Source organism: Dendrobates tinctorius, unplaced genomic scaffold, assembly GCF_039654945.1.
Source record: "Dendrobates tinctorius isolate UK_male_01 unplaced genomic scaffold, ASM3965494v1 ptg000104l, whole genome shotgun sequence".
Taxonomy (NCBI): Eukaryota; Metazoa; Chordata; class Amphibia; order Anura; family Dendrobatidae; genus Dendrobates; species Dendrobates tinctorius.
Genome location: NW_027361772.1, coordinates 14,772,398 through 14,787,266, shown reverse-complemented (window position 1 = coordinate 14,787,266; position 14,869 = coordinate 14,772,398). Strand labels below are relative to the sequence as shown.

General features: G+C 48.9%; 1 protein-coding gene across 1 annotated transcript in view; it reads left to right on the top strand.

The window, feature by feature from the left end:
- The window catches only part of STXBP2 (syntaxin binding protein 2), a 68,713-nt gene that overhangs the window by 38,017 nt on the left and 15,827 nt on the right, over window positions 1-14,869 (top strand). Inside the window, exons 13-17 of the mRNA XM_073588795.1 lie at window positions 282-362; window positions 682-820; window positions 9,511-9,617; window positions 10,354-10,452; window positions 10,657-10,745. Of these exons, the coding sequence (XP_073444896.1) occupies window positions 282-362; window positions 682-820; window positions 9,511-9,617; window positions 10,354-10,452; window positions 10,657-10,745 (515 nt within the window). The remainder of the gene's footprint in view (window positions 1-281; window positions 363-681; window positions 821-9,510; window positions 9,618-10,353; window positions 10,453-10,656; window positions 10,746-14,869) is intronic.

Genomic DNA, 14,869 nt, shown 5'->3' with positions numbered 1-14,869 from the left:
ATATGAGAAAGTCAGAGCTGAACTCTCCCAGAATTCCATCTTCCAACTAGAATAGTAGGAGGGGAAAAAAACCCCTGTGTGACGCATATTTCTCTCTCATTGGTAAAGAGGGTGAGAACATGAAGAAAAGTTCCTGTGTTCCCCTGGATTCAGGAAGAAATGGCTGTAGCAGTCTCTGATCTTCATGATGTCTTCTTTATTTTAATATATGGTCCATTGGGTAAAACAGATTTATCTTTTACATAGGCCAATGTCTTATGTAGTATTTCTTCTTCTCGCAGTACTCCACACACCTTCACCTGGCAGAGGACTGCATGAAGCATTTCAAAGGCGGTATAGACAAACTGTGCGCTGTGGAACAGGTACAGCTGACCAGTCTCGGCCGTTAGGCGGAAATGTGAACGGGGTCCATACAAGGAAGTAGCAGCTGAGCCATGTATTGGGGGCGTAGATTACGTATATTAAGGCGCATTCTGGTAAGAGTATTTATAATGGTATCCCATTTATGAGGCGGAAGATGTCTACATGCCAGTTGCAGTCAAGAATGCATCACCCAACCCCAAGAGACAAAACCCCCAGGGGGCAAGGGAGAGTCTCTCTTTGCCTTCATCTAGATTAGAGTTGGGTCTGAGTGTGCAGTTTCCTAGTAACACATAAATTCTGTCGTCCATCTTCTTCTAGGACTTGGCCATGGGCTCTGATGCCGAGGGTGAGAAGCTAAAGGACCCCATGAAGATTATCGTTCCAGTGCTACTGGATCCGGCTGTCAAACCTTATGATAAAATCCGTATTATTGTACTATACATTTACCTGAAGAACGGTATGTTCCAACACGGAGGTCTGCTATTGTCACTGTATCGAACAATATATGTAATTATGATGGTCTATACTAGAAGCAAAGCTGGCTGACACTACTAAAACTAAACGTGTATTTCCTGAAGCTGCTTCCTCGTAATTATAATGGTGGGTTTGCACTAGTGACGAGCGAACCTGTTCGGATAAGGTGTTTCCATGCTCGTGTGCTAGTCGAGTGTCTTCCACGTGCTCGAATAATATGTTGGAGTCCCTGCGGCTGCATGTCTCGTGGCTGTTCGACAGCTGCAACATATGCGGGAAATTGCCTAACACACCGGCACACAGCCAGACTTCCCATAGAGCAGGCATAGATGAGTTCATCTCTGCTTCCCTGATCATTGTCTGCAGTATAGGAAGCATTGACGGCGCTTCCTCAAATGATCGCCAGGTGTCAGGAGTGAGCTGGTGGTGCTCGGGTCCAAACAGACTCAGATCAGCTCTCCTGTGTAGCCAAGAGGCCAAATTTGCATCGTAAGTCTGGGGTCACACTTGCGTGTGCAGTGCGAGACACTCGTGCGAGTCTCTCGCATCAATACATGTATTTCTATGCAGCCGCACACTCCAGTCCGAGTGACTGGTATTAATGCGAGAGACTTGCGTGAGTTTCTCGCATTGCACACGCATTTGTGACCCCGGCCTAACTAGCAATAACATAACAGCCCCAGTTACAGAGGAAATCGGATGTATCAAAAAATATATGTAAAATGTCCTCTGAATGATCTTTTATGGCTTTTTAGGGGAAAAATGTGTAGAATTAAAAAAAATTATAGAATTTAAAAAAAAAAAAAAAAAAAAAAGGCCAAAATCTCTTGTGACCAGCCCCTCGCCTGTCAGGGGAGAAAAAGTATTCAATAATAAAAAAATATATATACTGTTACGGAAATGGGAGCAAATTTTAAAATGGGTTTCAGCAGTCCTATGTGGTCACTTTTGTTTTCTCCCCATATTGGCTATAAAAAAAAGTGAAAATAACAAATACTAGGTCCCACATATTGTGAAGAAAAAAAAGATTCAAAAACTATTTTAACCAGAAAGTTTTAAAACCTCATGAGTGAAGAAAACACAAAAAAATGTACATGGTCTGGAAGAGGGGAATAATAGCGTGAATTTGGTTTAAGGGGTTCTCCTGAATGGGGGGAAAAAATGAATAAAGGAAATATCTTTCACAAATGAATTCCTAAAAACCTTTATTTAACATTTTACATTTTTTCTAGTGATGTAATCACTGTAAAATGAAACAGAGAGTCATACTCTGACCTGTCTTACATTGTTAATAGGACTAGAGTCTGTGAGCATGTGCTGTAAAAGCTTTGCTGCGGTGACCTGGAAATAATCTATACCACGTTCTAACAAGCTTTCTCCTGAGATTGTGACAATTTGAGCAGCCTCTTACCTCAGCACTCCTGATATCTCCAGTATTAGATCAGATAGACAGGATGGACAGCAGTGAGAGCAGCCTCCTCTTACCTCAGCACCCCTGGTATCTCCAGTATTAGATCAGGTACACAGGGAGGACAGCAGTGTCAGCACCCCTGGTATCTCCACTATTAGATCAGATAAACAGGATGGTCAGCAGCCTCTTCTTACCTCAGCACCCCTGGTATCTCCAGTATTAGATCAGATAGACAGGGAGGACAGCAGTGTGAGCAGCCTCTTCTTACCTCAGCACCCCTGGTATCTCCAGTATTGGATCAGATAAACAGGGAGGACAGCAGTGTGAGCAGCCTCTTCTTACCTCGGCACCCCTGGTATCTCCAGTATTAGCTCAGATAGACAGGGTGGACAGCAGTGTGAGCAGCCTCTTCTTACCTCGGCACCCCTGGTATCTCCAGTATTAGCTCAGATAGACAGACAGGGTGGACAGCAGTGTCAGCAGCCTCTTCTTACCTCAGCACCCCTGGTATCGCCAGTATTAGATCAGATAGACAGTGAGGACAGCAGTGTAAGCAGCCTTTTCTTACCTCAGTACCCCTGGTATCTCCACTATTAGATCAGATAAACAGGATGGACAGCAGTGTGAGCAGCCTCTTCTGACCTCAGCACCCATGGTATCTCCAGTATTGGATCAGATACAGGGTGGACAGCAGTGTCAGGAGCCTTTTCTTACCTAAGCATCCCTGGAGTTTCCCACTGAATATGCTCACAGGCCCCTTTCCTATTCACATTTTAGGGCAGGATTCTGTCAGTGTTATATTTTTTAATGTAGTACAGAAGTTACGGTACTTCCCTAGACAAAACAAGTATTGCTTTTCTTTTTTAAAAGTATTTTTGATTTTATGTAAAATGACATTTACTGTTAGTGTTTTTTGTCCTTTTTTTTCCCTGAAAATCCCTTTTAATGAGCATTTTATGTACCGAAATTTTACATACAGTCTGCAATATCCCTTTTAGGCGTAGTTCCCAATTTACTGCTGGAAATGTATTGCAGGGTATTGGCACGTACAGTCAGTCTGAGAGCCGCTCTTAATTCTTGTGCTTTTTTTTTTTTGTTGTGAGATTTCTTCTCCAATATGATCAGTTGCCTTACGTCAGCATTATTAAATCATTTGATCTTTCGATACCCATGTTTGGCCCCATGATCACTGGTGTGGAGTAATTCTGCTCTTCCATATCCTAATGTTTTCTCCTACGCCTCATAGAGACACAGAGACAGTGGGTGTTATGCTGCTGCCACTAGGAGGACACTAAGTAAACCAGAAAAAAAGTTAGCTCGTCCCCTGCAGTATACACCCTCTCGCTGGCTGAGATTCTCCAGTTCTTACTTAGTGTCTGTAAAAAGCACTTGGGTCTGGTTTCAGACCCCACCGTTTTTATTTTATTTTTGAATTTTCTGTAAATTTGTATTTTTTAATTAACGGAGTGAAGGGGGCGACGGTTCCTTTCTACGGCCCGCTCTCCCCCGAACCAACAACAGGCAAGCACGTGGAGTATACCTCCCCGTACACTTTCCTGCGACGAATGGGGCTGATTCCTCTGACGATGGTTCCCTTACGACGGTACTCCACGGATACGAGGGCAAGCGCAACAGGACGTAGCACAGGAGTGCATGGAGCAGACCTGAACAGCGCTTTTTCGGATGCCCTGAATCAGCCCCAGAGCTCTCTGTCCCTCTGCCCAGAGGGTGGATCGATTGAGCAATACCCCCCTGTAAAACCTCCTCCAGCTCTGCTACATCGCCTGGAGGATGAGTCTGGAAAACCCCGGCTGACTGAGCACAGGAGTGGAGGTATGGGGTCGGGTCCCTGTCCCCGGGAGAAGCGCTGACTTGGCGTCAGTGGCGGTACACTGGCGCCCGGTTGCGGGGCCCCCCCAGCCCGGCGCTTACCGTGGGGAGGCCAGAAATTTATCCCCCGGCTTTTTCGGCCTGCTAGGCCGCAATTTAAATAGCGCCGCCCTCGATAGCGCCTACCTCGGGTAGGCCAAACATTTAGTCCCCAGCTTTTCCGGCCTACTAGGCCGCAATTTGAATAGCGCCGCCCGCTAACGTCACCGCCCCCTCCTCTTGGTGCCACTCATTCCTAACGAGACACGCAATTCTAATCTCGGGCCATGTCTGTTGCCTCTGCTGCAGTTAACCCTTTCAGGAGCAGCCGAATACCGGGTGATGCCACAGGGCCACCGTTTTCCTCCCGGGGGACATAACACAGGACCGTGGGTAAGCTGCATCTGCCCTCAGATTAAAGCTTAACCCCTTCCTGGCACATTCCCTGCAGCTGCAGTCAGACTGTGCTGTTAACCCTTTCTGGAGCGCTATGCCTCACTCACAGGAGGCTAAACGGGCTGCTAAGAAGCACACTGCGTTTTTCTACCGTGTGTACCACTTGCAAGTATGCCTTACCCAGTGCACAAACTAATCCGTTATGCACGGACCGCGACCCGAACTGCGCCACGACCTGCGCTCCAACACCCCTCGCAGCCGCTGCTGACTGGCCTCTTGCGTTTGGTACCCCTGAGTGGGCTGCGCCCCTGTCTCGGTCGGTGGAGTCTCTGACCCAGGCTATATTCGCCCTCCGGGAGGACTATTCAAGTCAGGAGCCATACTCGTCTAAGGGATAGTCAGGTCTCTGGAAAAGCGGACCCATGGAGCGTCCCCTAGTCACATTCGCGCATCAGCGTTTCCTGTCTCTCGCTCGCCCTCTCCTGAGGTTCACCGAGCATGACTCTGAATTCGTATCTGACGTGTCAGCCCCTCAGAATCCCCCAACTGATCGAGTCACTTGATTCTCTTATAGAATCAGTCAACAGGATTCTGAAGTTGGATGAGGAAAATATTCCCGCTCCAGCACTCCCTATCTCATTTAGGGAAACCAAGCATTGGCGCGGGTTATTTACCAACCGTCCAGTAACATAGGGATCGGCCACATAAATGGTTCACTGGGCAAAAGTTTACTCTGCCTAAATACCCTTTTGATCCAGACTTATTGAAGGATTGATTACAGTTCCCTCCGGTGGACCCTCCTGTACCGCGTCTTGCTTCAACAACGCTCCTATCTGTTTCTGAGGGTTCCTCAGTCAGAAACCCCTCCGATCGTCAAATTGACTACCTTGCCCGTTCAATTTTTTGAAGCTCCAGGAGCGGCATTTTTTTCCATCTTTTGCGGCAGTTTGGGTCACTAAGGCAATGGCCGCTTGGGCAGAAGTCCTGATTACTTCCTTCCAGGGCACCAAGCTTCCTCCGGAGGCAGCCACTGTCGCCAGGCAGATGATTCACGCAGCGGACTTTGTAGTAGACGCTTCTTTTGATGCCGCCAATTGTGCTGCTCAAATTGCCGCTAATGCGATCTCCATTAGAAGAGCCCCGAGGGCTCCGCGGCTGGTGGGCGGAAGCCACATCTAAAAGATCGTTGACTTCTCTCCCCTTTTCCAACGGGTCGTCTTTTTGGAGAGAGACTGGACCAGCTCATTTCTGATACTACCGGGGGGGGGGGGGGAAGTAAATTCCTTTCTCAACAGAAGGGCTGTTCGTCCGTTTCGCAACCAACAGCTGACGCATTTTCGATCTTCTCGCAACAAATCAGGTTGGTCCTCCTCTACCTTCTCTTCCGGATCAGGTCAGTCCCTGCGCATAGACAGAGGCTCCCAGATCTCATACAGACCTAACCGTTCTTGGAAACGCAGGCCTAGGGCTTCTGAATCTAGGGGAGCCAGATCTCATAGATCTACCCAATGACAACAAATGGGTCAGGAAGCTGGTGTTCTTCGGATACAATATTGAATTTTCTCCCCCTCCAACTCGATTTTTTTCCTTTCCTCTTCCCCCAAGAGAGAGACAAGAGCCTTCCTTCGGGCTGTTCAGGCTCTGCTAAGGGACGGAGTCATCATTCCGGTTCCCCTTCACGAAAGGTTCATGAGATTTTATTCAGACCTTTTTTGTGGTCCCAAAAGAGGACGGGATGATGCGACCCATTCTGGATCTCGAATTGTTAAATCAGTTTGTCAAGGTACGGCGATTCCGAATGGAAACTCTCCGATCAGTTGTCGCTTCCATGGAAAAAAGAGAGTTCCTAGCATCCATCGACAGCAAGGCCGCTTACCGTCACATTCCGACCTGCCCGTCCCACCAGTAGTTCCTGCGTTTTGCAACTCACGAGGAACACTTCCAGTTCGTGACCTTGTCCTTCGGACTCGCCACCGCTCCCAGCGTCTTTACCCTGGTCATGGCGGCTGTCATGGCCATTCTTCACTCGGGAAGTCGTAGTGTTACCGTATCTGGACGACCTGCTCATCAAGAGTCCGTCCCCTCCAGCCTGCGAGGGATCTGTGGGTAACAGTAAATATACTTTCTCGCCTAGGGTGGAAGATTAACTTCCAAAAGTCTTTCCCAGGACCGGCTCACACCTCCCGCGGGTTGAACACTCTCCCTCCAGGAGAGACCCAAGCCTTACAACAGGCAGCGCGGACTCTTTCTCGACCACTTTCTCTCTCTCCATTCGTTTCAGCATGAGAGTTCTTGGAAGGATGGTGGCAGCGATGGAAACAGTTCCATTTGCACAGTTCCAGCTCCGTCCCTTACAACATGTGTTGCTGTTAGCTTGGGACAAGAACCCGTTCACCCTGGACCGTCGGATACCTTCGTCCCTGCGGGTCAGGCAAGCTCTCAGGTGGTAGACACTGAGGTCCTCCCTGAATCAAGGGAGAGGTCTTTACCCCCAGTAAGATGGTTGGTAGTAACCACCGACGCACAACCCGAGAGTCACGTCTCACCATTAACATTTGGAGATACGAACAATCAGATTAGCTCTACGGAGTTGCCACCATCTCTTTGCAGGTCACCCCATAAGGTCTCAATCCGACGATGCCACGGCTGTAGCGTATATCAACCGCCAGGGAGGTACCCGGGGCAGGATGGCCATGCACGAAGTGAGTTACATCTTCCATTGGGCCGAGACCAAGCATTCGCCCATCTCGGCAAGCCACATCCCGGGCTTGGAAAATTGGGCGGCAGATTTTCTCAGTCACCAAGGAAATTCCTCAGGGTAGTGGTCTCTTCATCCGGAAATCTTTCAGCAGATTTGTCATTGTTGGGGGATTCCGGATGTGGTTCTCATGGCCTCAACACTAAACAACAAGGTTCCTTGGTTCATTTCTCGATCGCGCGATCCATACGCCATAGGAGCGGACGCTCTAGTTCTGCCATGGCACTGGTTCCGGCTCCTGTACATTTTCCTCCCTCTTCCCTAGCTTCCGAGGGTCATTAAGAAGATCAGAGCGGAGGGAGTACCAGTGATCCTAGTCGCGCCAGATTGGCCGTGCCGAGCATGGTATGCAGAACTAATACAACTAGTCGCCGACGTTCCCTGGCGACTTTCAGATCGTAGGGATCTACTCTCGCAGGGCCCGATTTACCACCAGAACTCCGGGGCCCTGTCTTTGACAGCGTGGCTGTTGAAACCTGGTTTTTAGCTCAGGCTGGGTTCTCTCACGACGTGATTTCCACCATGATTAGTGCTAGGAAGCCTGTGTCCATGCGCATCTATCACCGTACCTGGACAACCTTCTTTTTCGTGGTGCAAGGTTCGTGGTCGATCACCTCTGGTGTTTTCCATTCCGGCCATATTGGAATTCCTTCAATCTGGATTAAAATCAGGCCTTGAACTTAGCTTGCTCAAGGGCCAAATTTCAGCCTTGTCAGTGCTATTCCAACGCAGGCTTGCCACCAAACCTCAAGTCAAGACTTTCATTCAGGGAGTTGCCCATGTGGCGTCTCCTTATAGAAGGAGGCCTTAATCTGGTTCTCGGGGCCTTACAGGAGGTTCCTTTTCTAACTGCTGCAGGAGGTTCCTTTTCGAACTGCTGCAGGACGTGCCACTGACAGTCCTCTCTTGGAAGGTGGTCTTTCTAGTGGCAATTACGGCAATCAGACGAGTTTCAGAGTTGGCAGCCCTGTCCTGCCGTTCTCCGTTCCTGAATTTTCATCAGGAAAAGGTGGTTCTCAGGACGTCCCTGACCTTCCTGCCCAAAGTCCTCTCCTCTTTCCATCTCAACAAGGAAATTGTTTTGCCTTCCTTTTGTTCCGGCACCAGTCCATCGCATTGAAAAGGCCCTCCACACCCTGGATGTGGTTAGGGCGCTGAGACGGTACATCTCGCAGACGGCTCTCTTCCACAAGTCAGATGCCCAGTTCATGCTTCCAGAGGGGCATAGGAAGAGTCTAGCCGTGTCAAAAGCAACGCTAGCCAGGTGGATTCGCTTGGCGATTCAGCAATCCTACCGTGTCAGGAATGCACCTGTCCCAGCGGGGATTAGGGCGCACTCTACCCGGTCAGTGGGCGCCTCTTCGGCCATTCGGCACCAGGCCTCGGCAGAACAGGTCTGCAAGGCCGCGACTTCGTCCAGTCTACATACTTTTTACAAAAAATTACCACATTCATTCTCAGGCCTCTCCGCAAGGCTGCGACTTCGTCCAGCTTGCATACCTTTACAAACATTGCCTAATTCATACTCAGGCTTCTGCGGATGCAGCTCTCAGCAGACGCAGCTTGCAATCGGCAATACCACAGTGTTGACTCAGTGGTACATGGGGTATTAGCAGATGTATGCTCCCCACCCAGGGACTGCTTTAGGACGTCCCACGGTCTGTGTCCCCAATGAGGCATAGGAGAAATAGGGATTTTTGTGTACTCACCGTAAAATCCTTTTCTCCGAGCCAATCATTGAGGGACACAGCACCCACCCTGTTTAGCCTTTTGGCTCACAGTAGCATTCTTAGGCGTTGACATAGTTATGGTTATTGTTGACTGTTTATGCTCCTGCTTTTTCACCGAACTGGAGAAATCTCAGCCAGCGAGAGGGTGTATACTGCAGGGAGGAGCTAACTTTTTTCCTGGTTTACTTAGTGTCGTCCTAGTGGCCAACAGCATAACACCCACGGTCTCTGTGTCCCCCAATGATTGGCTCGGAGAAAAGGAATTTACGGTGAGTACACAAAAATCGCTATTTTTTCCATTGTTGGCATATATTCTTCTAAGGGCGCTCTTTTTTTGGAAAACATCTCCAGTGGCCACAGCCTGAACTACAGGCTAGGAGGATCATTCTTTACAAACCAGGGAGTTTTTCCCCCCCGTCTTTGCTATTTACTTGCTGGGAAATGTTCTGACCCGTGAATGACTTAAACTAAATGACTGGCTTTTTTTTCTCTAATTATCTCACATATAGGAATAACTGAGGAAAATCTAACCAAACTAATCCAGCATGCCAACATACAGAGCGACAGCAACATCATCCGCAACCTGCAACGCCTGGGAACCCGCGTGATATCTGGGGTATGCTGTCATAGTGTGAGAGTTCTGCTTTGGCTCCTTGCACAATAACCTTTGTTTCTATAACCTGTCTTATTTCAGCACCTTTTCTCCTTGTCTTGTTTTGTTTTTTTGTTATTTATATATACGAGGAACAGCATATGTTTTTTTTCTTCATGTGAGGGTCCTAAAACAAGCATGTGCAGCATGGGGTGCTTAGTCTCTTGTACAGCGACTAATAGAATAAAAAAAAGTAGGTGAATCAAAATTAAACTGAAAGAAATGCTGAAATTTGGAGTACATTACATGAAAAAGGGGCAGTCATACTTCTTTACATGAGTCTGGTAAGTCAGTAAGAACTAACGAAAAAAAAGGGGATCACTACAGGCTCCAACTACAACAGGTGTTTTGTAGTCTGTAACCGTGGAGACACAAGTCTACAGAGCTGTTCAGGTTGCAGACTAATACATATTCTTTGAATGTTTTGTAAAGCATTAGTCAGTTCCCTGCCTCTTGTTGAGAAATGCGCCCCCAAGACAGATCGGAGGTTTTCGTGGCACAAAAGCATCATTGTTCTAAGTGCCAACACTTACGTAATTTTTTTTATTTTTTTTTTAAATTCCCAAATAAATATCATTCAGACTTTTTCTTTTATGTTCTAAATACAATTCTTAATCCAATATTCTTTTCTTTGGTCACTGTGCTCCTAAAACCACATACGCCTCTAAAATATGACCATGTGCTCCATCATCTCCTGCAGCAACCGTGCTCCACACCCCACAAACCTGACCGAAAGATCCGTCCAGAGTCCACCTATCAGCTCTCCCGCTGGACGCCAGCGCTGAAAGACATCATGGAGGTAAATTTGCTGTTCAGGAAGCTGTCAGTCAATTTTGTTTTTTGGATTTTTTTCCCCTATCTATTGCCAATATTTATTAATATTTATTATATTTGGGGGTGGTCACTACTATCATGTTTCTTTTTTTTTCATTTGTTGTTTCTAAAAACAATTTCAGAAATGTTTTTATTGCTTCCTGATGTTTTATAAGCGGCTCTTTTGCAGGATGCCATTGACAATAAGCTGGATAAGAAACAATGGCCCTTTGTGTCAGAACCCTGCACCCAAGTGAGCAGTTCTCATGCAGTGGTGAGGTGAGGAGCTGTAATGTCTGCTTGATCTGATTGTGGTTTATTAGTGATGAGTGAGTGTGCTCGGATAAGGTGTTATCAGAGCATGCTCGTGTGTTAGAGTGTCTTCGGCGTGCTCAAAAAATGTGTTTGATTCCACGCGGCTGCTGTTCAACAGCCACAACACATGCATGGATTGGCTGTTTGTTAGACAATCCCCGCATGTGTTGCGGCTGTCAAACATCATCCACGGGGACTTGAACATATCTTTTGAGCACGCCGAAGACACTCTAACACACGAGCATGCTCTCATAACACCTTATCCGAGTAGACTCGCTTATCACTATAATTTCTTAAAGGGTTGTCCCGTACACAATGTTATCACGTGTCCACAGAATGGATAAATGTATGATCAGTGGGGGTCGTGCCGGTAAGACCACCACCGATCCTGAGAATTGGGGTCCAAAAGTCCTACATATAAATAGACAAAGCAAAAATAATCCCAACAACTCAACTGCCTACGAAAATAATTTGAATTCGTAAGTAGTAAATGGCATAGGAAAATATTAGGACCGCTGTACATGAAAAGTTCAGCACCAAGAAAACATTGGAACGCATATAGAGAAAACAAGCGCACAAAGAACTATCAAAGAATGCAATTTCTATTGAAAATACAATGCAACATATTGGTCAGCGGTGGTGTCACATGTCTGGCTCACCACTTTGAGATTTTGGCTTCCATGTTTTTAGTCATTTTAAAACATGTTGTATTCAGGGCTGTGGAGTCGTTAAGCCAAACCTCCGACTACTCAATTCCCATGACTCCGACTCCCTCATACATGGCTCATGTTTAAGTGATAAATTTACTGTAGTAAAATGGTAACATCAGGCTTTTAATCATTATTATGATACAATAATCAATCCATTTAGATAGAACATAAAATAGATTTATTGGAATACCATTTTAGAACAAAAAAAAAACACTTTTGCATGTTTACAATTTATTATATACTCTGCAGTAAGTGGGGAAAAAACAGTTTTCAACAAAAACGTACTGAATAACATTTCTGCAGTCTATGAATTTGTTCTGAGAAATAATATCGCCTCCATCAGATCCTCCTTCAAAGATGACCTCAAATCTGATTTAATTATTTTAAGGCTAGAGAACAACCTCTGTACACTAACTTTGGGTTGGTGGCAAAGCCGTAACCAATTGGGCAACATCTCTAACAATTTCAGGGTGTAAAGGAATTGCCTCATGCACAGTCAGTTTTGATGAACGGTTGAATTTTTCTTTCTCGTTCGCCTTATTGGGGGAGACAGAGACCATGGGTGTATGCTGCTGCCACTAGGAGGCTGACACTATGCACAAAAAAAGGTTAGCTCCTCCTCCGCAGTGTACACCCCACCGACCGGCAGGGAATTCCTCAGTTTAGCTTAGTGTCAGTAGGAGGTGGACACGGGTCTTTCATTAGACCCATATCTACCTCGTTGTGCGTCGTTCCTTTTCAGGTTCCCGGAGGGATACAGTGTGAACAGTCACAACTGTACTCCCACAAAGAGACTATGAGTACGGCGTGTACTGCCACCCCGTATCCTCATAGGTCTCTACAGCAGGACCAGGAGACCGTACACGGATGTGTGTCAGGCGATCCAGATGGTCCTCGTCCCCCGCCTCCCACCCACTCGCCTACCAGAGCCTGTCGGTTGGATGAGGCGCGGATACTCTTCGTGACAACACACGCTGGATGAAGGTACCTTTATTATAGTGACGGAGGGTAAGTATGAGGCCCGGGTCCCATTCTCCTCGGCAGCCCCAGAGGTCACTGTGGCGGTACTGCGACGCCTCCGCGCTGCCCGCGCTTCCCGGCGGCCGCCGCCTTTAATTCAGGCCCCGGCTTCTCGGCCTGTTCTGCCGCAACTTGCCCCCAGTGCATTTCTAGGGGGGGGGGGGGGGGGGTTTCTCCCTTCCGGCCCCAGCGAGCCTCAGGAGCGGTCACCGCGGCAGTGCTGCGGGGCCTCCGCGCCGCCCCGTGCTGACAGGCGGCCGCCTCATCTAATCCAGGCCCCGGCTTCATCTTGGGCCTTGTCCTGCGTCGCGGCTACGCCCCCGCCTTCTTTCTCGGGCGGGAGGAAAGCCCGCCCGCTTTAAGCCTGCCCACCGCCTTCTCCCCTCACTCTAAGTCTCCCTGAGGCGGCGCTGTCTCCACCCACCCCAGTCTGGATAGGACGGCGCCATTTTTAACATCGGCGGTTAGCCCCGCCCATCTTCTTCCTCGGTCTCTGCAGGGAAGTGCGCGCTTCCTGCTCTGTTCTCAGGCTGCCGCCATTTTCACAGCCTGTCAGCCGGACGCTGTCTTATCTGCCGTGCCCCCTGCAAGCCCAGACAAGCCGTGCACTTCATTTGCTGGAAGCTGCGACAGGACACCGGACCGTGAGTAGCTCTGCGACTGCAGACTGACACCCTCCTCTGCCTCCTGTCCCCCAACCTTCCGGCACTGCCTCAGTGACTGTCCGTCAGTATGTCTAATTCTAAGTCTGACCGCTCTCGTCCTCCTGCCTCCTCTTGCACCTTAGTTAAGTACTTTGCGTGCTCTTCTTGCAATCGCAAACTTCCCTCAGGTCAGTCCACTTCCCTCTGCCTGGATTGTAGCAACCCTATTCAGCCTGACGCCGCCCAGGAGCCATCTAGGGCCCCAGGCGAGAGTGAACCCCCCCATGCCTGGCTGGGCCTCGTCTCTATCACAGTCAGTGGCAGACCTCACCAGGGTGTCTCAGACCCTAGTAGCCGTCCTGGATAAGTTGCCCCTGGACACCTCTACAGGGTCCAGCAGGTCCCGAGAGATTCCATCTGAGTCGGCCAGCGTTAGTCGCAAAAGACCCAGGCAGGATCCCCAGCCGGATTCCTCTCCTCGCCCCATGTCACCACATAGTCCTTCTCGGCAGCATCCCTCCCGGGCCTCCTCTCCCGAGTCAGGTGAAGCGCTCTCGGACGGATCATCTGAGGGGATCTTAGAGCTGGATTCGGATCAGGATGCGAACATGAGGGTTACTGTGCAGAACCTCATTGCAGCGATCCACCAGACCTTCGACATTGCTGACCCCCCTGCGAAATCCTCAGATCAGGAGGTTTCGTTCAGACGGGAGGAAACACCCTCCAGGGTATTCCCTTTACATTCCGAGTTTGGAAAGATTTTTACCAGGGAAAGAGGGGATCTGACCAGACGCTTTCAACGAGGGAAGCGTCTCGGCGTTCTGTACCCGTTTGCTAAAGAGCTCACGGACAACTGGTCTGCTTCTCCCTCGGTCGATCCGGCCGTGTCCAGGCTTTCTAATAACACGGTTCTCCCGCTTTCAGGCGTGGCGTCTCTTAGGGATTCTAATGATAGGATCATAGAATCCCTAGCGAAGTCTGCCTTCGAAGCGGCTTCGACGGCGGTATGCCCAATTTTTGCTTCATCTTGGGCAGCAAAAGCCATAGCCACTTGGGCAGAGGATCTTCGTCAGGGCATCCTAGAGAAAGCACAACCAGATCGATTGGCCGATCTTGCCAATCAGATTTCCCATGCGGGGGATTATCTGCTTTCTGCTTCTTTGGATGCCGCATCCTGCGCAGTCCAGGCGTCAAGTAACGTTGTGGCAATCCGACGTACAATTTGGCTCAAGGCCTGGCAGGCGGACCTGTCTTCTAAAAAGTCTCTTACTAATCTGCCTTTTCAGGGAGGGCACCTCTTTGGATCCCAATTGGACCAAATTATTAAGGACGCCACCGGAGGCACGAGTTCTCTCCTGCCTCAGGCCAAACCTCGCAGACCCCCACTGAGGCGTCAGTTTCGACCCTTTCGGGCTTACCGCCGTTTCAATACGGCGGAGACCTCCTCCAACCAGCAAAGACCGCAGGCACGCCAAGATAGGAAGAAAGTTTCCTTCAGACCCACTCCCTCCTGACGCTCCCACTCTTCGCGGGGCAGACCATCCAGATCCGGATCGTGTCGGCCCACATCAACATGATTATCCTCGGACTCCCGAGGGTCCCTCCCAATTGGGAGGTCGACTCCTGTTCTTCAAGGACGTCTGGCTGGCCTCGGTAGAGGACGCTTGGGTCAGGGAGGTTGTATCGTCAGGATACAAGATAGAGTTCATCTCTC